The sequence below is a fragment of the Thalassophryne amazonica genome, chromosome 6 (assembly GCF_902500255.1).
Source record: "Thalassophryne amazonica chromosome 6, fThaAma1.1, whole genome shotgun sequence".
NCBI classification, from domain to species: Eukaryota; Metazoa; Chordata; class Actinopteri; order Batrachoidiformes; family Batrachoididae; genus Thalassophryne; species Thalassophryne amazonica.
Window position 1 is genome coordinate 94,840,928 of NC_047108.1, and position 23,876 is coordinate 94,864,803.

Genomic DNA, 23,876 nt, shown 5'->3' on the forward strand with positions numbered 1-23,876 from the left:
GGACATCAACTTGTCATTAATATTTGCAGTTCAAGTTGTGGTTGTGTTGAATTAAAGCATTGAACAAGTTCGGGCTGCTTGGGAATGGACCCGCACATCATTGTTGAAAACACAGCTAGGTAGTGTAACTGGGAACTGAACCGAGTTTTACATACTGCTAGTCCAACTACTTATCCGCCTCAGCTACTTGCTCTATTGACATTGATTCTACAAGTTTCTGGAACTCTATGGATGGATAGAACACCATTCTTCTGAAATATTCAGAGCCTGATTTACTAAGATCCCATATGAGTGCTGAATTGTGTGGGGATTACAAACTTTTGTACTTTGGGTTGGTGAGGTTTTTGCATGTGTTAATGACTGTAAGTACAACATTCAATTAAATTAGCCACTTGCAGCTGTGCGTAATAGGACAAACGCATTAACTGAAAATGTCGTACTAAATCATAAATGAATGTACCATGAAAATGGGTTGTTACGGGAGGTGTGCAGTGTTTGGCACAAGTCTAAATTAAGCACCGCTCATCTTAAACTGCCCGTTTATGGTGATGATATTGAAATCCGTGTTCCTACAATGGGGTGCATTTTAGTCCGGTGTTTATATACCCACTGGTTTGCTCATACTAATAAAAAATGTTTGTGCTGCTTGCTTTAGGGGTTGGTAAGGTTAGACCTTACTTGTGTGAAGTGCCTTGTGGCAGCTTTGCTGTGAGTTGGTGCTATATAAATGAAATGAAATAAATTAAATTAATTAAATTGAATATATTGTCTTCATTTTCACATAACAACATGATGTGATATAGAATGAGGATCATTTGCGTATGTTTTATATGTAGGTGGCTATGTTCGGCTGCTGACCATGCTGTCCACGATCCTGACCACAGACTTTCTTCTTGTGTGTGTGTGTTGTGAAAAGTGTAGGAACACGGACCCACAACAGGGGGCGCAAATGAACGGACAATGGAATAATCCAAATATAACAATTTAATGTTGTGAATGTGCACAACAGAGCAACAGACAAGACAACTGAGATCACCAGTCAAATAAGTTACGGTGGTGTGTGAGCAGGCTCGAGGATAGGAGACGCCCATCCAGAAAAGAGCCGGATCCCACACGCCTTCCACTCCACCGGACCCGAAGCAATCCTGGAGCCGCCAAGCACTGGGTCCCCAGGTGGCCACTGCCTCCGGCTGTCAGATCGGGTACTGCTGGCAGGAAGAACAGACAGGTGATGGTGGGTGTATGAACACCCAGCAAACAGTTCAACACAAAGGTGGAAAGCACCTCCACCTCTCAATCACGGAGTTTGTACAGATCCCGAAGTAACAATTAACAGTCTGCAAACTCAGAATAATGTCAGTAAGAACAGAAGTAAAAACGTTACTACTGTATGTAACCAAAGGCTGAGACGTTTACTTAACGGTAGACGATTTCTCAGCAATGAGGTGAAGATGCTGCCCGGCTCTTATGGAGGTGTGGATGATGATGATGAGTGACAGCTGGTGTTGTTGATGAGTGACAGCTGCCACTCCCGGTGCTCCGGCGCCCTCACGTGCCTGAAGCCCGCACTTCAGGCAGGACGCCCTCTGGTGGTGGGCCAGCAGTACCTCCTCTTCAGCGGCCCACACAACAGGACCCCCCCCCTCAACAGGCGCCTCCTGGCGCCCGACCAGGTTTGTCCGGATGTCGGCGGTAGAAGTCGGCCAGGAAGGCCGGGTCCAGGATGAAGCTCCTCTTCACCCAGTCCACCAGATACTGGAATCCCCGGCCCTTACGACGGACGTCCAGGAGCCGGCGAACTGTCCACACAGGCTCCCCGTCGATGATCCGGGCAGGAGGCGGCGCCGGTGCAGGGGCACAGAGGGAAGAGGTGTGGTGAGGCTTGACCCGGGAGACATGGAACACTGGATGGATCCGCAGTGAAGCTGGCAGCCTGGGACCAGGGGCGGTGGGGCACAGGTAACGGTTGGAGGAGACCCTGCGCCCATTGGTGGTCTGCCTTTCCCCTGGCACAGGTGGTGCAGGCCTGGACATATTCCCAGACATCGGCTTCCATGGACGCCCACCAGAAGCGCTGCCTGACCACTGCCACGGTTCTTCGCACCCCTGGGTGACAGGAGAGCAAGGACCCATGACAGAAGTCCAGGACAGCAGCTCTGGCTTCCGGTGGGATGTAGAGTCTGTTCCTAGGGCCGGTCCCCGGGTCCGGGTTCCGTGTCAGGGCCTCCCGGACGGTCTTCTCCACGTCCCAGGTGAGGGCTGCCACGATAGTGGACTCGGGGATGATAGGTTCCGGTGGATCTGACAGCTCGACCTTGACCTCCTCTTCATGGACCCGGGACAGGGCGTCAGATCACTGGTTCTTAGTCCCGGGACGGTAGGTAATCCGGAAGTCAAATTGCCCGAAGAACAGTGACCAGCGGGCTTGCCTGGGGTTCAGAGGCTTGGCGGTCCGAATGTACTCCAGGTTCCGATGGTCCGTGAAAACCGTAAATGGTACCACAGCTCCCTCCAACAGGTGTCTCCACTCCTCAAGAGCCTCTTTCACCGCAAGAAGTTCCTGATTGCCGACGTCATAGTTCCGCTCCACTGGGGTCAACCTGCGGGAAAAATAGGTACATGGATGGAGAACCTTGTCGGACTCCCCGCTCTGGGACAGCACGGCTCCTATCCCTGAGTCAGAGGCATCCACTTCAACAACAAACTGGTGATTGGGATCGGGCTGCACCAGAACGGGTGCAGACGAGAACCGACTTTTCAACTCCCTAAACGCGGCTTCGCACCGATCCGACCAGGTGAAGGGGACTTTAGTGGAGGTCAGGGCCATCAGGGGGCCAACTACCTGGCTATAACCCTTAATAAACCTCCGGTAGAAATTAGCAAAGCCAAGGAACTGTTGCAGCGTCCTACGGCTCGTCGGTTGGGGCCAATCCCTCACCGCCGCAAGCTTGGCCGGATCGGGTGCGACGGAGTTGGAGGAGATGATGAACCCCAGGAAGGACAAAGAAGTACGGTGGAACTCGCACTTCTCGCCCTTCACAAACAGCCGGTTCTCCAACAACCGCTGCAGGACCTGACGTACATGCTGGACATGGGTCTCAGGATCCGGGGAGAAGATGAGGATGTTGTCCAGGTATACGAAGACGAACCGGTGCAGGAAGTCCCGCAAGACGTCATTAACCAATGCCTGGAACGTCGCGGGCGCATTGGTGAGGCCGAACGGCATGACCAGGTACTCAAAGTGACCTAACGGGGTGTTGAATGCCATCTTCCACTTGTCTCCCTTCCGGATCCGAACCAGGTGGTACGCATTTCTAAGATCCAATCTGGTAAAAATTTGGGCTCCATGCAGGGGCGTGAACACAGAATCTAACAGAGGCAGCGGGTATCGATTACGAACCGTGACTTCGTTCAGTCCCCTGTAGTCAATGCATGGACAGAGTCCGCCGTCTTTTTTGCCCACAAAAAAGAAACCTGCACCCAAGGGGAGGTGGAGTTCCGGATCAACCCGGCAGCTAAGGAGTCCCGGATGTAGGTCTCCATTGATTCGCGCTCAGGACGAGAGAGGTTGTACAGCTTGCGCCTGGGATCAAATCAATGGCACAATCGTACGGACGGTGCGGGGGAAGAGTGAGTGCCAGATCTTTGCTGAAGACGTCAGCAAGATCATGGTACTCCTCAGGCACCGCTGACAGATTTGGGGGGACTTTAACCTCCTCATTAGCTGTCACACCAGGTGGAACCGAGGATCCTAAACATTCCCGGTGGCAGGTGTCGCTCCACTGCATCACTACCCCAGACGGCCAATCAATCCGGGGATTGTGCTTTAATATCCATGGAAACCCCAAAATCACTCGGGAGGTAGAAGGTGTTACATAAAACACAATCTCCTCCCTGTGTTTTCCAGACACCACCAATGTCACTGGTTGTGTCTGATGTGTCATTAATGGGAGATGGGTGCCATCTAGTGCCCGTACCTTCAATGGGGAAGGTAGTGCCACTAGAGGGAGCCCTACCTCCCTAGCCCATCTGCTGTCCAGCAGATTCCCTTCAGATCCCGTGTCCACCAGTGCTGGGGCATGAAGGGTAAGATCCCCACAAAGGATCGTTACTGGGATGCGTGCAGATCTACAGGCTTTTCCCGCGTGGATGTTATGACCCACCCTTAACCCAGTCTCTAAGGGCGGGCGTTGAAGTTTAACCGTTTGGGGCAGTTTCTTTGTATGTGCTCATCAGAGCCACAGAAAAAACACTCCCCGCGAGCCAGCCTCCATTGTCTGTCATGTGATTTTACTTTGGCCCTGCTCATGTCCATAGCTTCGTCAGCAGGGGGAGCTGTGGTTCCACGGGGCTCTCTGACTGTGGAGCGTGGAGACGGCGGCACCCTTTTGGACCCGGAAGGAAGAGAGACAGCTCGTGCCCGCCCCGCTCCCGACGGTGTTCTTCTAACCGGTTGTCTAACCGTATAACCAGGTCAACAAGCCCGTCAAAATCCCGCGGCTCATCCTTAGCCAGCAGGTGCTCCTTCAGGACCGGAAACAGTCCGTTTACGAAGGCGGGGCGGAGTGCAACGTTATTCCAGCCGGACCTCGCAGCCACGATGCGGAAGTCGACGGCGTACTCAGCTGCACTCCGACGTCCCTGTCTCATAGACAGCAGCACAGTCGAAGCGGTCTCGCCTCTATTGGGATGATCAAACACTTGTTTAAACTCCCTCACAAACCCAGTATATGTTGTTAGGAGCCGTGAGTTTTGCTCCCAGAGCGCCGTAGCCCAGGCGCGTGCCTCTCCTCGAAGCAAATTGATGACATAAGCCACCCGGCTGGCATCTGACACGTACATGACGGGACGTTGTGCAAAGACAAGCGAGCACTGCATTAAGAAGTCGCGCATGTCTCGACACAACCTCCGTACGGTTCCGGTGGGCTTATGTATGCTTCAGGGGATGGGGGGGTTCGTTGAATCACCACTGGAACATCTGTATTTTGTGCTCGGTCGGCTGGAGGAGGCGCTGCAGCAGCGCTTGGAGTGCGCGCTTCCACCTGGGCGGTGAAAGCCTCCATCCTCCGATTGAGTATGACGTTCTGGTCGGTTACTAAATCCAACCGAGCAGTGAAGGCGGTTAAGATTTGCTGCAGCTCTCCTAACACGCCTCCTGCCGACACCTGTGCACCCTGTGTTTCCATTGGCGGTTCAAGCGATGGTTGACGCCCCTCGGGATCCATGACGCTGGCCGAGAAATCCTGTTGTGAAAAGTGTAGGAACACGGACCCACAACAGGGGGCGCAAATGAACGGACAATGGAATAAGCCAATATAACAATTTAATGTTGTGAATGTGCACAACAGAGCAACAGACAAGACAATTGAGATCACCAGTCACATAAGTTACGGTGGTGTGTGAGCAGGCTCGAGGATAGGAGACGCCCGTCCAGAAAAGAGCCGGATCCCACACGCCTTCCACTCCACCGGACCCAAAGCAATCCTGGAGCCGCCAAGCACTGGGTCCCCAGGTGGCCACTGCCTCCGGCTGTCAGATCGGGTACTGCTGGCAGGAAGAACAGACAGGTGATGGTGGGTGTATGAACACCCAGCAAACAGTTCAACACAAAGATGGAAAGCACCTCCACCTCTCAATCACGGAGTTTGTACAGATCCTGAAGTAACAATTAACAGTCTGCAAACTCAGAATAATGTCAGTAAGTACAGAAGTAAAAACGTTACTACTGTATGTAACCAAAGGCTGAGACGTTTACTTAACGGTAGACGATTTCTCTGCAGTGAGGTGAAGATGCTGCCCGGCTCTTATGGAGGTGTGGATAATGATGATGAGTGACAGCTGGTGTTGTTGATGAGTGACAGCTGCCACTCCCGGTGCTCCGGCGCCCTCACGTGCCTGAAGCCCGCACTTCAGGCAGGACGCCCTCTGGTGGTGGGCCAGCAGTACCTCCTCTTCAGCGGCCCACACAACAGTGTGTGTGTATATATATATATATATATATATATATATATATATATATATATATATATATATAAAAAACATAATAAATCTCACATTTAATCTTATTTTTGTAGTGGCTTTTTCATTCAAAACAGGCCACTATAAATTTATGTTCAATTGTGGTCTTTGTTGTGTTGAAGACTAAGTGAAAATAAAGAAATGCATACCAAAATAGCCTACTGGGAATAATGCCGAATAAGATTCATGCCTGTCTGCACTGATTGTGCAGCACTGGCTCAGTTAGCACCAAGGTTTTAAATGTGCTAAATTATAGATGCAATTTCAGCCCTGATAAATTGTGCTATATGTGCAAACCTCACCATTTGCATGTTCAACACACAATTTTTTGCACACTCAAGTGGATACACACAAATTGCATATTCATAAAGGTAAACATGCTAAATGGACCATGCACATTATTTTGTGCATTTGAATATGCAATCCTGTGCACAGTGTTAGCAAATCAACATGTACATTTTTATACAGGCACTATGGTGTTTGTGCACATTTTTACCTTTAGTTAATAAGGTCCTTGGTTTTTTTCACGGTGGCGGTGAGATTTGTCTGACCCATCTGTCCAAAATCTCCCATAGTTGTACACATGGGTTAAGATCTGCTAATTGCAAAGGTTCTCGCATATGATTTACATCATTTTCATACTACATAGTTTCATTCAGTGACCCATTGTATGTGCTGGATGGGGACTTTTGTTTTGTTTCTCAATTTGTTTATTCATGTTTGTTTATTTTTCCTAGAATTTGTCACCTGTTTGTAGGTTGATGAGTACTGACCACATGCAAAGTGATGGCAGTGGTGAAAAGATGGATGTGTGTTCACTCACGGGGGGGCACTGAGACAGTTTGTCTGCAGCCATCATCTGCACATTCAGGTGTTTGCTCTGAGACTTCCCCCTGGATTTAATCAGCCTCTGAAGCACCTGAAAAGAAGTCCAAAGTCAAGTTAAAGTTCCATTTTACAAGGTAAGTCAAATGCAAATGGCGATATGAGAGGCGTGAAGTAAGCTGCTGCACCTTTGGCGAGGAAACTTTCACATAGACGATGATCGGTGCCAGGGAGGTTTTGGCTAGTTGTGCGGGATGGTTGATAGTGTCTGCATCTAGAACCACCAGCTGCAGGGTTTTGGCAAGTTCAAATATCCTCTCAATCTCACTCTGAACTTCCGCTGCATGAACAAGACATGTGTTTGTAAGGTCAACTACAGTGCCCGTTTATATGCCCAGATATTTTTGTTTGACATTAGTATTACCTAAGCTGGATCGAGTGTTGGACCTCTCCATTATGGGTCTTTTGTTGAGGACTGATCTCTTGGCTAGAGACAGGTCGGCAGTTACGCGGGTGATGGAGATTCTGCAAACAGTTACTTAAAGCAGTCATAAAAAATACGCAGCAAAACATTTTACTGAACGATTTTCAGCTGCCGCGTTGCCAGATGTTCTCTAAGAAACAAGCAGCCATGGAAGCGATCCTAAATTAAGCAACTCATGAAGCTGAACCAGTGGTGGCGCCAAGGGGGGGCTTAAGCCCACCCAATAATAAGTCAAGCCCCCCCTCAGCCCCCCCAATAATTCTGCCAATAATGTGACTAGCGACGACATATTTGTGGATCTCAACAGCAGTTTTGCACTGAGAATGTCTCAATATTGCGCAACTGAGCAAAGTGATGAATGTGTGTGTTCGGTGATCCACCAATGCTGAATCACCCTTCACAAACAGAATTTTCAGTTTTGCAAATAAACATTTATTTGTAAAATCCCACACACAAGTTACAAATCAGAAATTTGTGTTTGTGGATCACAAAGCACATGTACAAATCAAAGGATATTTGTAAATCACCCTCTGTGCATTTGCAAGTATTAATGAGACAAATTTAACTCCATACTCCAAAAATTTAGGTTTCCTAAATATTTATTATGGCCACTCTTAAAACTTTACTTATCTTTATTTATACGTATGTGCAAGTTTACTGAACTTGCAATCATTCTAAGTGGTGTGTGTGCATTAATACCACATTTTAGAGGAGCACGGGTGACTAAAACATATACCTTGGTATTTATAAAGCAGTTTACTATATATTGTTCATTTTGACGACATTTTGTGGAGCCCCTCCAACTTTGAGTTCAGCTCATCAAACATGGGAACAAAAACAAGTGTTGCATTTATATTTTTGTTCAGTGTAGTTGGAAATGCACAACATTACAGCATTTATTTTTTGAGTTATTGTCTACACAACCGGACTGGATGGACTAACCCAACCATTTTTTCACTCACTCATCTACATTTTTGCTGTGTGTGCTGTGATACTGTTGACCATAAAATTTTATTACAGAGATTAGAGCATGCCATAGGTATTAAAGGCACTGCGCTGTGGTGGTTTGAATCATATTTATCTAATAGATTATAATTTGTTCATGTAAATGGGGATTCTTCTTCACAGACTAAGGTTAATTATGGAGTTCCACAAGGTTCTGTGCTATTACCAATTTTATTCACTTTATACATGTTTCCCTTAGGCAGTATTATTAGACAGCATTGCTTAAATTTTCATTGTTACGCAGATGATACTCAGCTTTATCTATCCATGAAGCCATAGGACACACACCAATTAGCTAAACTGCAGGATTGTCTTACAGACATAAAGACATGGATGACCTCTAATTTCTTGCTTTTAAACTCAGATAAAACTGAAGTTATTGTACTTGGCCCCACAAATCTTAGAAACATGGTGTCTAACCAGATCCTTACTCTGGATGGCATTACCCTGACCTCTAGTAATACTGTGAGAAATCTTGGAGTCATTTTTGATCAGGATATGTCATTCAATGCACATATTAAACAAATATGTAGGACTGCGTTTTTGCATTTGCGCAATATCTCTAAAATTAGAAAGGTCTTGTCTCAGAGTGATGCTGAAAAACTAATTCATGCATTTATTTCCTCTAGGCTGGACTATTGTAATTCATTACTATCAGGTTGTCCTAAAAGTTCCCTGAAAAGCCTTCAGTTAATTCAAAATGCTGCAGCTAGAGTACTGACGGGGACTAGAAGGAGAGAGCATATTTCACCCATATTGGCCTCGCTTCATTGGCTTCCTGTTAATTCTAGAATAGAATTTAAAATTATTCTTCTTACTTATAAGGTTTTGAATAATCAGGTCCCATCTTATCTTAGGGACCTCATAGTACCATATCACCCCAATAGAGCGCTTCGCTCTCAGACTGCAGGCTTACTTGTAGTTCCTAGGGTTTGTAAGAGTAGAATGGGAGGCAGAGCCTTCAGCTTTCAGGCTCCTCTCCTCTGGAACCAGCTCCCAATTCAGATCAGGGAGACAGACACCCTCTCTACTTTTAAGATTAGGCTTAAAACTTTCTTTTTTGCGAAAGCTTATAGTTAGGGCTGGATCAGGTGACCCTGAACCATCCCTTAGTTATGCTGCTATAGACTTAGACTGCTGGGGGGTTCCCATGATGCACTGAGTGTTTCTTTCTCTTTTTGCTCTGTATGCACCACTCTGCATTTAATCATTAGTGATTGATCTCTGCTCCCCTCCACAGCATGTCTTTTTCCTGGTTCTCTCCCTCAGCCCCAACCAGTCCCAGCAGAAGACTGCCCCTCCCTGAGCCTGGTTCTGCTGGAGGTTTCTTCCTGTTAAAAGGGAGTTTTTCCTTCCCACTGTCGCCAAGTGCTTGCTCACAGGGGGTCGTGTTGACCATTGGGGTTTATCCGTACGTATTGTATGGCTTTGCCTTACAATATAAAGCGCCTTGGGGCAACTGTTTGTTGTGATTTGGTGCTATATAAATAAAATTGATTTGATTTGATTTAAGCACCGCACCCTTTAACAGCGCAGGGAAGAATTTACTAAAGTGGTCAAAATAATCCACGTGTAGCAGGCTGGTCAGTATTAGTTCTATTGTTTTTTTTTGTTTGTTTTTTTACCACTTTCTACACTCAAAAAAACTGACTCATTTAATTGGATTTCCATCTAATGTATAATATGTGGTCCCAAATAAGTTAAATTAAGTTATCTTACATGGATGCGCTTTATTTGAGCTGGGGCTACATATTTATTAGATGGAAATCCTGCTCATAATTGAATTGAGTTGATCCAATGAGTCATTTTAATACATGTCAACCCCTTTGAGGGTCCACCTGTATAACCAAGTGATAAAATCCATAAAATCAACACAAAATCCTTATAACCTCCAAATCGCACCAAAATCAGTTTTATTACAGTACACACAACCGCTTGGCGGTATCACATAACTGGGGTTTTGTCCATATATTAATAACTAACACCAGGGATCTCCATGGGCTCTTTTATGGTGGAAGTCCTCCACAGTTAAATTCTCTTGCTCCACAGTAAAATTGCTTGGTATTTTGTCCAAACTCAATATATTTCTCTTAAATATAGTGTCACACAGCTGTTCTATTTTTACAGAAACCAGAACTCACAGAGTAACAGATCACTGCTCCTAATCTTTGTCCCTACCATCTGAGACTGCTCTGCCCTACGATTGGATATTGGAAAACCATGTGACGGTGCACCAATTCCGATTGGACGCTCAACATTGCGCGCGTCATCACACAGCTTCTATGAGGAGTACAAAGTTGGTGGATGGCTGGCCGAAAGTCCGCGGAGTTAAGAAAAACAACAGTTAAATAAATTTACAACAGAAAACCCTGAATATCCCTAAGACTTTATTTGTACATCTGTATGACTCTGAAACTCGGAAAAATCCGTATAATTTACAGAAAATCCGTATAGGTTGACATGTATGCATTTTTTTGAGTGTAGAATATTTGTGCTCCTTTATTACATGATGTCCACGTTTTTGCACATGCACGGTATCTGCATCTACTGATTTCTCGCCATCCTGGGAGCAGATCTGTTATATATTTGCTGTGTTTCACTCGGAGCTCATTGCTCATTGTGTACAGTGGGAGGTGGGGAGGAGTGGTCATGTGACACATCATGGCAGCGTATGCCACAAAGACTGTAATGTGCTAATGCAGTGCACTTGTCATAAATTTGAAAATGACAGGAGTTCAGTTGTTACTGTTTAGATGTGGGCCACTGTAAACAATCGGCTACATTTGGACACCCACCACCATACAATTTCTGCATTTGCTGAAACCTGATACACCTGGCAACAGTGTTACTCTCTGCATTACTGACCTTCCCTCAAATCTGTGTTTCAGGAAGTCAAAAAGAGCTTTCTGCATCATATCTGTCACCTGGATGGACATGGAAGAAGAAAGACAAAGGATTAACACACATGATCAAAGTCATTCTTCTGCATTGTATTAATTTGTAATGTTTATAATTTCAAGTTGTTCTGTGTCTGCTGGAGGCGAAATGGAGACGCTGACCTCGTAGCCCTTCAGCGATGGTCCCACGAGAACCACTGGCCTCATAGAGGGCACCACGTCGTAGGGAGGGATGTGTTCCTGCCATGCCAGAAATAGGGAAGGAGAAAGGGCAGAAAGAGTGAAGGTCAGAAAAAAATACCTCATGAATCAAAAACTAAAAAAAAAAAAAAAGTCACCAAACATCATGAGGACATCCAAGCTGTCGTAAAGCAGTGCTTTGTTTGGTCATACCTGTTTTTGCTTCAGTTTAGCTTGTAGAAACAAAAAAATGTCAATCAATGATGGACAAACATTAAAAATGAAGTCTGCTGCGCTTGAAGGGGCGTCGTTATAGTACATACTTTCACCTGCAGATGGGGGTGTTGTCCTCCAGCTCCCAGTCACCATGTCTCCAAGACTGGAGGAGTTCCCCCCTGTTTTCCTGTACCATAAAGGATCAGGATGTGAGTCCTCTCTGCAGAGCTCGATGCTGGCTCACTGACAGTTGGTGGTGTTGATTTTTGAACTGACCTCTGCTTCTGCTCCTGTTTGAGTCTCATGGCCTCGAGTCGTAGAGGGCTCGGGATGAAGGTGATGTCTGCTCCCTCTTTCACTAGCCGACCGATCCACCAGTCATTATTGTACTTCTGTTCATTTGAGCAAGAAAACAGCGTCATGTGACGTTATTCTGGGTAATGTGAATTTAAGGTGGGTTCATCATCCTTAACGGATGGATAATCACTCACTTCTTTAATGTGCAGGAAGTCTTTGGCATCAAAGTTGACTGCAGCTCCTTGGACAGGACAGCCCTCATCCAGAGCTCCACAGTAACTTACATTAGTCTTTACTGCAAATGCTACAGTTTTGGACTGGAGAAAGAGAAGAAAAACACTCTACACTCATAAAAGATATTTTGCTTTATTGCTTTAACAAAATTAACTGATTAATGTGGCAAATGATTTCCCATCTTTGTGAAGAAGTGGCACAAGACCATCCAAACTTTATTTCTCGTCTAATTTCAAGTTGAACAAACTTACTAATTGTATGTTCACATGAACAGAAAGTTTAAATTGGTCAAATGAGTTAAGTTGTAATCCTAAATTGGCCAAACAAAACGCCTTAATTTGGGTAAACCCAAAGACACTGTAGAGGTGATTGCCTCATTCCAGATGTATCAGTCCTGAACAAAGGATTTTATGTCAAGTTAGACATTTTTCAAATTTTTGAACACAAGTCCACTGCTTATATACTTTTTGATATACCTAATTGTGTAAACTTTAACTACAGAATGACTGGAATTACTGAACAACATGATTTCTGCTTTCTTTTAGCACCATTGTTAGTCCCTTGTTTTGGCCATAAAATATACATGCGGCTATTCTGTACTAAAGCTGAGGGGGGAGAACCCCGTCACATACAAACAAGTGCTAATTCACACCTTTTTCCACAGACGGGGGGGCTTTACCCTTTTCCCTTTCTACTCACCTATTTGATGGAAGACCCCTTTGTTTGGCACATATTTTATGGCAAACTGACTGTTGTCATGGCTAAACAAAAGCTGATATGACCACTGACCCATCAATGAAATCCTCCACCTGTCAACTGTCAGATTATAGTGAAGGTGTTGTGTGGGCTGCTGAAGAGGAGGTACTGCTGGCCCACTACCACCAGAGGGCGCCCTGCTTGGAGTGCGGGCTCCAAGCACGAGAGGGCGCCAGACCCAGAGGAGGTGACAGCTGTCACTCATTACTCCAGCTGTCACTCATCTACACCACCATATAAGCCAGACTGCAACTCCACCTCCCCGCCGAGAAATCGACTACCAGTACTAAGGTAATTTTCTCTGCTGACTTATACGTTGAATAGTAATCTGAACTTCTGTTGCAGCCGTTTTCCTGGTGCTTTCCTTGTCTGGAGGATTGGCGTTTGGTGTGACAGTGACGGCTTCACCTCGCACCCCGTCCCAGATAAGTGGTTGATCAGGAGCTGCACGAGTGTGTGTGATTTGGAGGTGGAGGTGCTCCCTCCTAACGGTGTCTGGACTGTTAATTACTGAGTGTGCGGACTCACACTCACACATCATCTTTCTGTTTTCTGCCAGCAGTACCAGGGTCGACAGCCGAAGACAGAGGCCACCTGGGGACTCGGGACTTGGCGGCTCCGGTGTTCTTCAGGCCGTTGGTGGTGGAGGCCGTGTGGGACGCGGCTTCTCTCTTGTCGGGCGTCTTCTATCTTCGAGCCTGCCCACACGTCACCTGGTGTTTATTGACTGTGAACATTAAGACACGTTTCGTTGTGTAATATCACAACATTAAATTGTTACCTTTTGGCTTACTTATTGTCCGTTCATTTGCGCCCCCTGTTGTGGGTCCGTGCTACGACACCTTCCCAACAGGATTTCTCGGCCATCGTCATGGACTCCGAGGGGCGTCAACTCCAGCTTGAACGGTCAATGGAAGAGCCAGGAGCGCAGGCGTCAGCGGGAGGCGGGTTGAGTGAGCTGCAGCAGATCTTAACCGCCTTCAAGGCCCGGTTAGTATTTGTGACCGAGCAGAGTGTCCTCCTTAATCGGAGGGTGGAGGCTCTCACCGCCAGGGTGGAAGCGCGCGATCAGAGCGCTGCTGCAGCCACTCCTCTGGCTGGTCCTGGGCCCGTATTAGACGTTCCACTGGTCGTTCAACGAACCCCCCCACCGTCCCCTGAAGCATACATAAGCCCTCCGGAACCGTACGGGGGCTGTGTCGAGATGTGCGCGGACTTCCTCATGCAGTGTTCGCTCGTCTTTTCACAGCGCCCCGTCATGTACGCATCAGACGCTAGCCGGGTGGCTTATGTTATTAATTTGCTTCGAGGAAAGGCACGCGCATGGGCTACGGCGCTTTGGGAGCAGAATTCACGGCTCCTAACGCCTATTCTGGGTTCGTACGGGAATTCAAACAAGTGTTTGATCATCCCAACAGAGGCGAGACCGCTTCGAACGTGCTGCTGTCGATGAGACAGGGGCGCCGTAGCGCAGCCGAATATGCAGTCGACTTCCGCATCGCGGCAGCGAGGTCCGGCTGGAATAACGTTGCGCTCCGCGCCGCCTTTGTAAATGGACTGTCCCCGGTCCTTAAGGAGCACCTACTGGCCAAGGAGGAACCGCAGGAATTTGACGGGCTGATCGATTTGGTTATACGTTTAGACAACCGTTTAAATGAGCATCGTCGGGAGCAGGCCGGGGGGCGTGACCGGGCACGAGCCGTCCCTCCCCCTTCCGGTTCCGACAAGGTGACGTCGTCCCCACGCTTCACTGCCAGAGAGCTCCGTGTGGCTACGGCTCCCCCTGCTGAGGAGGCTAGGGACACGAGCAGGGCCAAATTAAGATCAAAAATCAGACAAAGGAGGCTGGCCCGCGGGGAGTGCTTTGTCTGCGGCTCTTGCGAGCACATGCAGAAGGACTGCCCTAAAACGGTCAAACTACAACGCCCGTCCTTAGAAACTGGGCTAAGGGTGGGTCATAACACGCACGCGGGAAAACCCCGCAAATCTGCACGAATCCCAGTAACAATCCTTTGTGGGGATTTAACCCTTCATGCCCCAGCACTGATAGACACAGGGTCTGAAGGGAATCTGCTGGACAGCAGATGGGTAAAGGAAGTAGGGCTCCCTCTGGTGGCTCTGCCGGCACCATTGCAGGTGCGAGCACTAGATGGCACCCTGCTTCCATTAATCACACATCAGACACAACCAGTGACTTTGGTTGTGTCTGGGAATCACAGGGAGGAGATAGTGTTCCATGTAACACCTTCTACCTCCCGAGTGATTTTGGGCTTTCCATGGATGGTGAAGCACAATCCCCGGATTGATTGGCCGTCTGGGGTTGTGACGCAGTGGAGCGAAACCTGCCACCGGGAGTGCTTAGGATCCTCGGTTCCTCCCGGCACTACGGCTAATGAGGAGGTCAAAGTTCCCCCCAATCTATCGGTGGTGCCAAAGGAGTACCACGATCTTGCTGACGTTTTCAGCAAAGATCTGGCACTCACTCTTCCCCCGCACCGACCGTATGATTGTGCCATCGATTTGGTCCCGGGCGCTGAGTACCCGTCCAGTAGGTTGTACAACCTCTCACGTCCGGAACTCGAATCAATGGAGACCTACATCCGGGACTCCTTAGCTGCCGGGCTGATCCGGAACTCCACCTCCCCGATGGGTGCTGGTTTCTTTTTTGTGGGCAAGAAAGACGGCGGACTCCGTCCATGCATTGATTACAAAGGGCTGAACGAGATCACGGTTCGCAACCGATACCCATTACCTCTGTTGGATTCAGTGTTCACGCCCCTGCATGGAGCCCAAATTTTCACAAAATTGGATCTTAGAAACGCGTACCACCTGGTTCGGGTCCGGAAGGGAGACGAATGGAAGACGGCATTCAACACCCCGTTAGGTCATTTTGAGTACCTGGTCATGCCGTTCGGCCTCACTAACGCCCCCGCGACGTTCCAAGCTTTGGTAAATGACGTCTTGCGGGACTTCCTGCATCGGTTCGTCTTCGTGTATCTGGACGATATACTCATCTTTTCCCCGGACCCTGAGACCCATGTCCAACATGTACGTCAGGTCCTACAGCGGTTGTTGGAGAACCGGCTGTTTGTGAAGGGCGAGAAGTGCGAGTTCCACCGCACTTCTTTGTCCTTCCTGGGGTTCATCATCTCCTCCAACTCCGTCGCCCCTGATCCGGCTAAGGTTGCGGCGGTGAGAGATTGGCCCCAACCGATAAGCCGCAGGAAACTACAGCAGTTCCTAGGCTTTGCAAATTTCTACAGGAGGTTCATTAAAGGTTACAGTCAGGTAGTTAGCCCCCTGACTGCCCTGACCTCCACCAAGGTCCCCTTCGCCTGGTCGGATCGGTGCGAAGCCGCGTTCCAGGAGTTGAAACGCCGGTTCTCGACTGCACCAGTTCTGGTGCAGCCTGATCCTGATCGCCAGTACATAGTAGAAGTGGACGCCTCTGACTCAGGGATAGGAGCCGTGCTGTCCCAGAGTGTGGAGGCTGATAAAGTCCTCCATCCTTGTGCCTTTTATTCCCGCAGGTTGACCCCAGCTGAACGGAACTATGACGTCGGCAATCGGGAACTTCTTGCGGTGAAGGAGGCTCTTGAAGAGTGGAGACACCTGCTGGAGGGGGCATCGTTGCCCTTCACGGTTTTCACAGACCATCGGAACCTGGAGTACATCCGGACCGCCAAGCGGCTGAACCCCAGGCAAGCCCGCTGGTCTCTGTTCTTCGGGCGCTTTGACTTCCAGATCACGTATCGCCCCGGGACCAAGAACCAAAAACCAGATGCATTGTCCCGGGTGCACGAAGAAGAAGCCAATGCGGGGCTGTCGAACCCCACCGAGACCATCATCCCTGAGTCCACTGTCGTGGCCACCCTCACCTGGGACGTGGAGAAGACCGTCCGGGAGGCCCTGACAAGGAGCCCGGACCCGGGGACTGGCCCCAAGAACAGACTGTACGTCCCACCAGAGGCAAGAGCTGCCGTATTGGACTTCTGTCACGGGTCCAAGCTCTCCTGTCATCCCGGAGTGCGTAGGACCGTGGCAGTAGTCCAGCAGCGCTTCTGGTGGGCGTCCCTGGAAACCGACGTCCGGGACTACGTCCAGGCCTGTACCATCTGCGCATCTGGCAAGGCAGACCATCGGAGGACGACGGGACTCCTCCAACCCCTGCCAGTGCCTCATCGCCCCTGGTCTCACATCGGCCTGGACTTCATCACGGGCCTCCCGCCGTCCCAGGGCAACACCATTATTCTCACGATAGTGGACCGGTTCTCCAAGGCGGCCCACTTCGTGGCCCTCCCGAAGCTCCCGACGGCCCAGGAGACGGCAGACCTCCTGGTCCACCACGTCATGCGGCTGCATGGGATACCATCGGACATTGTTTCAGATCGTGGTCCCCAGTTCTCTTCACAGGTGTGGAAGAGTTTCTGTAAGGAGCTGGGGGCCACCGTGAGTCTCTCGTCCGGGTACCACCCCCAGACCAACGGCCAGGCAGAGCGGGCTAACCAGGAGTTGGAACAGGCCCTTCGCTGCGTCACCTCCGCGCACCCGGCGGCCTGGAGTCACCATCTGGCCTGGATCGAGTATGCCCATAACAGCCAAATCTCGTCTGCTACCGGCCTCTCCCCTTTTGAGGCATGTTTGGGGTTCCAGCCCCCATTGTTCCCGCTGGTGGAGGGAGAGGTCGGTGTGCCCTCGGTCCAGGCCCACCTCAGGAGGTGCCGCCGGGTGTGGCGGACCGCCCGCTCTGCCCTATTAAAGGCCCGGACGAGGGCCAAAACCCATGCGGACCACCGACGTTCCCCGGCCCCCACATACCAGCCCGGGCAGGAGGTGTGGCTGTCAACAAAGGACATCCCCCTCTGTGTGGACTCACCCAAATTAAAGGACAGATACATCGGCCCGTTCCCCATCCTCAAGATCATCAACCCGGCCGCAGTGAAGCTCAGACTCCCAGCTTCACTGCGGGTCCACCCTGTTTTCCACGTGTCCCGTATCAAGCCACACCACACCTCGCCCCTCTGTGCACCTGGCCCTACGCCGCCTCCTGCCCGGCTCATCGACGGGAAGCCTGCTTGGACGGTCCGCAGGCTCCTGGACGTCCGTCGTAAGGGCCGGGGGTTCCAATATCTGGTGGACTGGGAGGGGTATGGACCTGAGGAACGCTCCTGGGTGAAGAGGAGCTTCATCCTGGACCCGGCCCTCCTGGCCGATTTCTACAGACGACACCCGGACAAGCCTGGTCGGGCGCCAGGAGGCGCCCGTTGAGGGGGGGGTCCTGTTGTGTGGGCCGCTGAAGAGGAGGTACTGCTGGCCCACTACCACCAGAGGGCGCCCTGCTTGGAGTGCGGGCTCCAAGCACGAGAGGGCGCCAGACCCAGAGGAGGTGACAGCTGTCACTCATTACTCCAGCTGTCACTCATCTACACCACCATATAAGCCAGACTGCAACTCCACCTCCCCGCCGAGAAATCGACTACCAGTACTAAGGTAATTTTCTCTGCTGACTTATACGTTGAATAGTAATCTGAACTTCTGTTGCAGCCGTTTTCCTGGTGCTTTCCTTGTCTGGAGGATTGGCGTTTGGTGTGACAGTGACGGCTTCACCTCGCACCCCGTCCCAGATAAGTGGTTGATCAGGAGCTGCACGAGTGTGTGTGATTTGGAGGTGGAGGTGCTCCCTCCTAACGGTGTCTGGACTGTTAATTACTGAGTGTGCGGACTCACACTCACACATCATCTTTCTGTTTTCTGCCAGCAGTACCAGGGTCGACAGCCGAAGACAGAGGCCACCTGGGGACTCGGGACTTGGCGGCTCCGGTGTTCTCAGGCCGTTGGTGGTGGAGGCCGTGTGGGACGCGGCTTCTCTCTCGTCGGGCGTCTTCTATCTTCGAGCCTGCCCACACGTCACCTGGTGTTTATTGACTGTGAACATTAAGACACGTTTCGTTGTGTAATATCACAACATTAAATTGTTACCTTTTGGCTTACTTATTGTCCGTTCATTTGCGCCCCCTGTTGTGGGTCCGTGCTACGACACCTTCCCAACAGAAGGACTTTAAAATTTAAAACAGTCCCAGATGTGCTTTCATCGGAAAGTGAAGGGGCTACGTTTTCTCTTTCCACGTTGTGTAATGGTTTGTAATAAAAAAAAAAAAAAAAATGCTTGGGCTCATTTTGTCCTAGAGAACATTTTCCTACATATATCCATAAATTTGTCATTTTGTTGAAAATGAGCCACTGTAAAATGTAATGACTTAAAGGGCACTGGGCCACCTGCAAACACTCCAGTTTTAAAGAGCAATATTTTTAAATGTACCCAACTTTTTCTTTTATGTAGTGTTGTCACAATCCCGCTCTTTTCTTTTGAGTAATTTGCTGAGGTTACACAAATTCTGAGGAATCTTTCAAATCTGAAATTAAGCCACATATATTCTCTGTCACGTACAAAAAGAAATCAACTGACCCCTTTACGACTGTGTTCTATTTTAGTTGCCCTGTAACTGTGAGAATATATTCAGTTTTATTCCATTTCGCTTCAGCAACCTTGTAAGTGTACAATTAAGTGATCTATCATGAATGTTTGAAAATCCCTTTTTTATATGTATTATGGCTTATTGTATTGTATTGTATTGTATTGTACAGCAGCTTTATAAACATTGTTTGGCAAGCACTATAAAAATCAATATGCTATTATCATTATCATTATTAATAGGGTTCGAATGGCATCACTTTATCATGTCTGATATGATACTACAACCTTCAGTATCTGCTGTTACTGATACTAATCTGATATCTTTTCTTCTTGTCTTAAAACAACAAATCTATGAGTAAATATATTTGTCTGGATGTTCTTTGCTAGCCATGCCATCTAACTGTGAAACAAATATTCTATTCTCCTAAAGGAAAACATGCATAGCCCACAACATGACTCGGATGTGCAATAGAAAACTCAAATTGGATTTTTGTTCCCTGAATAACTGCTTGGCCAACACTAGACTGGTACAGATTCAAAATATCGCTGCACCCCTCATTAATTAATTAATTATTGGTAATGTAAAAATCCGCTCAGAAAGTAACACTGGTTGAAGTTTTTAAAAATACGTATGATGACAGTGTGTAGTGTTAATAATAAATTGAACAATCAGTAATGACAAAAATGTTCATTATTATGCCAAAATTGTCATCTACTTTATGCTTCATTACATCACAAAAATGGTGTCCCCGGCCGTCATAGAGCTGGCCATCTCGGATGCTGCATACAAAAGGCTTCTTTTTGTTTTTGTGGCGTGTCGATTACATACAAGTGTTGCAATTGTCTTGAATTTGTCCAAAATAAAAACTAAAGAGCAAATTCCGCTCAGTCACTCTTACATCACATTACAGACAAAAGTTTGCACCCGTTGCACTGTGTCCCAGAGAGAGACGGAGACAAAAATAGAGACCACTGTCCAAATTCACTGCCGCCTACTGTAGAGTCACGCTGTGGCTCAAATGATGTCATCAGCCACAGATGTAAAACAGTCATTCAGAAAGTGAATTCTGACCTTTCTTGTATCAGATCTTTATGTCACAAGAAAAGAATGTTCAAGATTGAATTAAAAAGTGTTAAAAAATATCACTTGCAGAGGATCACAAACAAAGTTTAATTATCTCATCTCACCACTGTCAGAATCTGCATTTTAGCTGGCATGTGTTCTATTTTATTTGTTTTTATTTTATTTGCTGTATGATCTATCTGTTTGCTTGTTTTATTCTTCTGCTTGGGTTTTCTCTGTCCTGTTCTTTCTTGTCTCTCTCTCTTGGCTCTTGGTGGTGGGTGTTCCTCTCTGTCTGGCCACACCCTGGTTCTGGGAGCTTCTCCACACACCTGCTCTTGATTTACAGTTAATCACCTGAGTGCTTTATAAGCCTCACAGTTTGCCTTTGTCCCTTACCAGATCAATGTGCCTTGTGCCTTCCTTCCAGTTCTGTTCTTGTGTTTTTGCCTTGCTACCTTTGCTTCATCATGTTTTTTGACCGCCTGCTTGTGTACCTCGACCACGCCTAATCCTGATGTTTTTTGTACTGTTGCTCATTTTAGACTGCCTGCCTGTGTATTGACCCCTGCTAACATCTCAAGTAAATGCCTTAAAACTACACAGCTGTGTTTCTGCGTCCTGCATTTGGGTCCAGCCTGCTTTGCCAGTCAAACCTGATAACCACATTTCTTTTTCAAAACCCTTTAAAGACATCTTTCCTTAAGTCTAACAGTGGCAATCATATAAACTCTCCCCCTTATTGGTCAGTTTTTTTGTTTTTTTTTTAGTTTCTGCCTTAATTAAATGTAAAACATATTTTTGTCTTGACTCTCGCGTTGTGTCAGTTTTTCTTACTGGATTAGTGTATAAGGTCCAACAGGAGCAAATATATGATTTTAGGGCTTACAAACATTTTTGACTGTTAAACTTTATTTTAAAAAATGCTAGGTGAGCTGAACTAAAGTTACTGGATGCTAATTGGTCCATTCACCCTAAGGCCACATTAGCTATATGCGACAGAAGCAAAGCGATTCATTTTCAATCAGAGTGGGAGCTTTGAATTGATAAGAGACAACTGTTGCTGTGCCGCCAGCTACGCAAAAAGTCTATTGTATGCAGATGCTGATTTGCCAGTCTGAGTAAAAATGTAGTGTGATGTCAGGTAGCTACTTGCTCTAACAAAATAATCCAAGATGGCAGAAAACATTCCGAAACAGTTGTGTTTCTGTGTAAATCTAAAATGTTAAGCATATTCCCCCTCATATATTTTGTAAATCTAAAAACACTGTTTTTGTAACCAGGTAATATATCTTAAGTGATTTACAAGACAGAGTTGTTAGCATGCTAACTAGCAACACAGGAACATCACTGTAAAAGGCGTCTGACTGAAACAAATCAAGTGAACGTTCTGTTGAGCAGTCAAACATGGGGGGAAAGCTCACGGGAACAGTGTTGTGTCTTTCTGTGCTTTATAATATATCATTAAATATTGTGCACATTAACGCTAAGTAATCATGAGCTGGCCACACCCTGGGAAGGCCCATCAAGCAACAAATGACTACTTGTTGCCCTCATTTGTAGCTAATGTGACCGAAGGGTAATGGTTTTCAAAGTGACCTGAAAAGCCGTATATACTAAAATACGAAATGGGGTGAAATGGAGTCTGATAACACTATGTAACAAATTTTTGTTACAAACTTTGCTTCTGTGATCAGGACAATGATATTTTGAAATTTGTCTGTTTTCAAGAATATTCTCGATTCGCCTTCACTACTACTGAGTAGTCTTCTAGAATATTCTTTAACTGCTAGAACTATCCAGAATTTTCTAGAAGTTTCCAGAATTATCTAGAAATTTCAAGAAACTTTTAGAACTTTCTAGAACGTAAAAAATAAAATAAAATCAAAGTTTGTGCTGAATGTAGTCATTTTTCCATAGACTTTAGACATAAGATGTTGAAATATAACACTTAGAAGCCAGGAACAAAAATTGTGTTACATAGTGTAATCACGAAATGAGGGTAAAATGTAACGAAATGGAGCAGACGGACTCCAAATATGATTCAGTTAAGTACTTCTATTTAATTTCTTTTAAGCAAAACAGAACGGAATGGGGACAAAATGGGAACAAACACCAAACCAATACTTATCTGGAGTCAGTCTGGGTCAGTCTGCTCCATTTTGTTACATTTACGCCCATTTCATGATTATCAGTCTCCTTTTCACTCCATTTCGTATTTTAGTATGGCTCCTGATAAGCTAGCCCGCTAACAAAAACATTACCTTTGCTAAATAGCTGATAGCAGAAATGTGCCCACCGCTGTTTTCACATGATTATATTAATATCCTAGTGGCCATATGAATTCTGACATGAACTCACTCTTTAAAAAAGGCAAAAGTAAATAGATTTCCATTACACTTACAGCACTGGAATGTGGAAGTAAAGGTCATGTGTAAAATTAGTCAGTGTGCACCATGTGGAACCAGAAGGCGACATGCTTTAACATGAACATACCTTTGCCCTGTCAAGCTGCAGTTGTGCCTGGCGCTCGGCTTCACGCCGATACGCCTCGCGGTCCTCCTCTGCTGACAGGTCTGAATCCGACGGTCTACTGGTGTACGAATCAGCCGATCCCTGTCAAGACAGAGCCAACGTGGACACGGTCTGGATATTGTTTATGGTAGGAGAATTATTGATGACACTACCTGCAGAAGGCGCCTGTTTCTGTAATGTACATTTGTGCAGTCATCAGCTTTTTCTGTTTTGCAGTGCGTGTAAGCACATGAACACATACACGCATCCATCTGTGTTTATGTAGAATCTAAAGCGTAGCTCTCCCACACCAGCCATCCTCTGGTAGAACAAATATAGCACAAAGGAGGCAACTGCTTCCTCTCTTCTACTGTTTGGCCCCAATCCATCCCATCATCCTTCACAGCGCAGCACATATATATATGCATGCTTCACCCCTGTTTATTCTACAAGGACGTCTCCTCGTGAGCAAAACATATGCTAGATATCATTTTTTTTTTGCAGTGCAAGCTGTGCTAGCCAACCCTGAAATAGCTCACACATTATACTGACAGGTGCAAAATTGGTTTTAGTTACTGTTTTTAGTTAAATATGATTGTTTTATATTAAACATCCTCAAAGCTCTACAATTCTCTGTCTGTGCACAAAGAAGCTGCTGTGCTGTGAGCTACATTCTGGCCCCAAGTAGTTTGTTTTTAGACTTCTCTGATGTATTTTCACAGTGTGTACCTGAATTCCTCTTTGTTCTGACACATCCTGCCACACTGCCTTGATATCATCAACAGATTATCTCCACCTCAACCTAATTTACAACTGCATGATTAATCGGATTAAAATTGTGATCTGGATTCATACCTCTATGTGATCTCATTTCTTAATGACCACCAATCTGATGTATTTTCATTTGCGCTA

At 47.1% G+C, this 23,876-nt stretch overlaps 1 protein-coding gene across 2 annotated transcripts in view; it reads right to left on the minus strand.

Annotated features, from left to right (window-relative positions):
- Positions 1 to 23,876, minus strand: part of cacnb3a (calcium channel, voltage-dependent, beta 3a) — an 88,037-nt gene that overhangs the window by 12,416 nt on the left and 51,745 nt on the right. For both annotated transcript variants that reach the window (XM_034172837.1, XM_034172838.1), the window contains exons 3-12: positions 22,947 to 23,066; positions 12,117 to 12,239; positions 11,902 to 12,017; positions 11,733 to 11,812; positions 11,623 to 11,642; positions 11,392 to 11,469; positions 11,198 to 11,256; positions 7,268 to 7,368; positions 7,032 to 7,183; positions 6,842 to 6,937 (exon numbers count right to left, since the gene is read on the minus strand). In XM_034172837.1, coding sequence (XP_034028728.1) covers positions 6,842 to 6,937; positions 7,032 to 7,183; positions 7,268 to 7,368; positions 11,198 to 11,256; positions 11,392 to 11,469; positions 11,623 to 11,642; positions 11,733 to 11,812; positions 11,902 to 12,017; positions 12,117 to 12,239; positions 22,947 to 23,066 — 945 coding nt within the window. The remainder of the gene's footprint in view (positions 1 to 6,841; positions 6,938 to 7,031; positions 7,184 to 7,267; positions 7,369 to 11,197; positions 11,257 to 11,391; positions 11,470 to 11,622; positions 11,643 to 11,732; positions 11,813 to 11,901; positions 12,018 to 12,116; positions 12,240 to 22,946; positions 23,067 to 23,876) is intronic.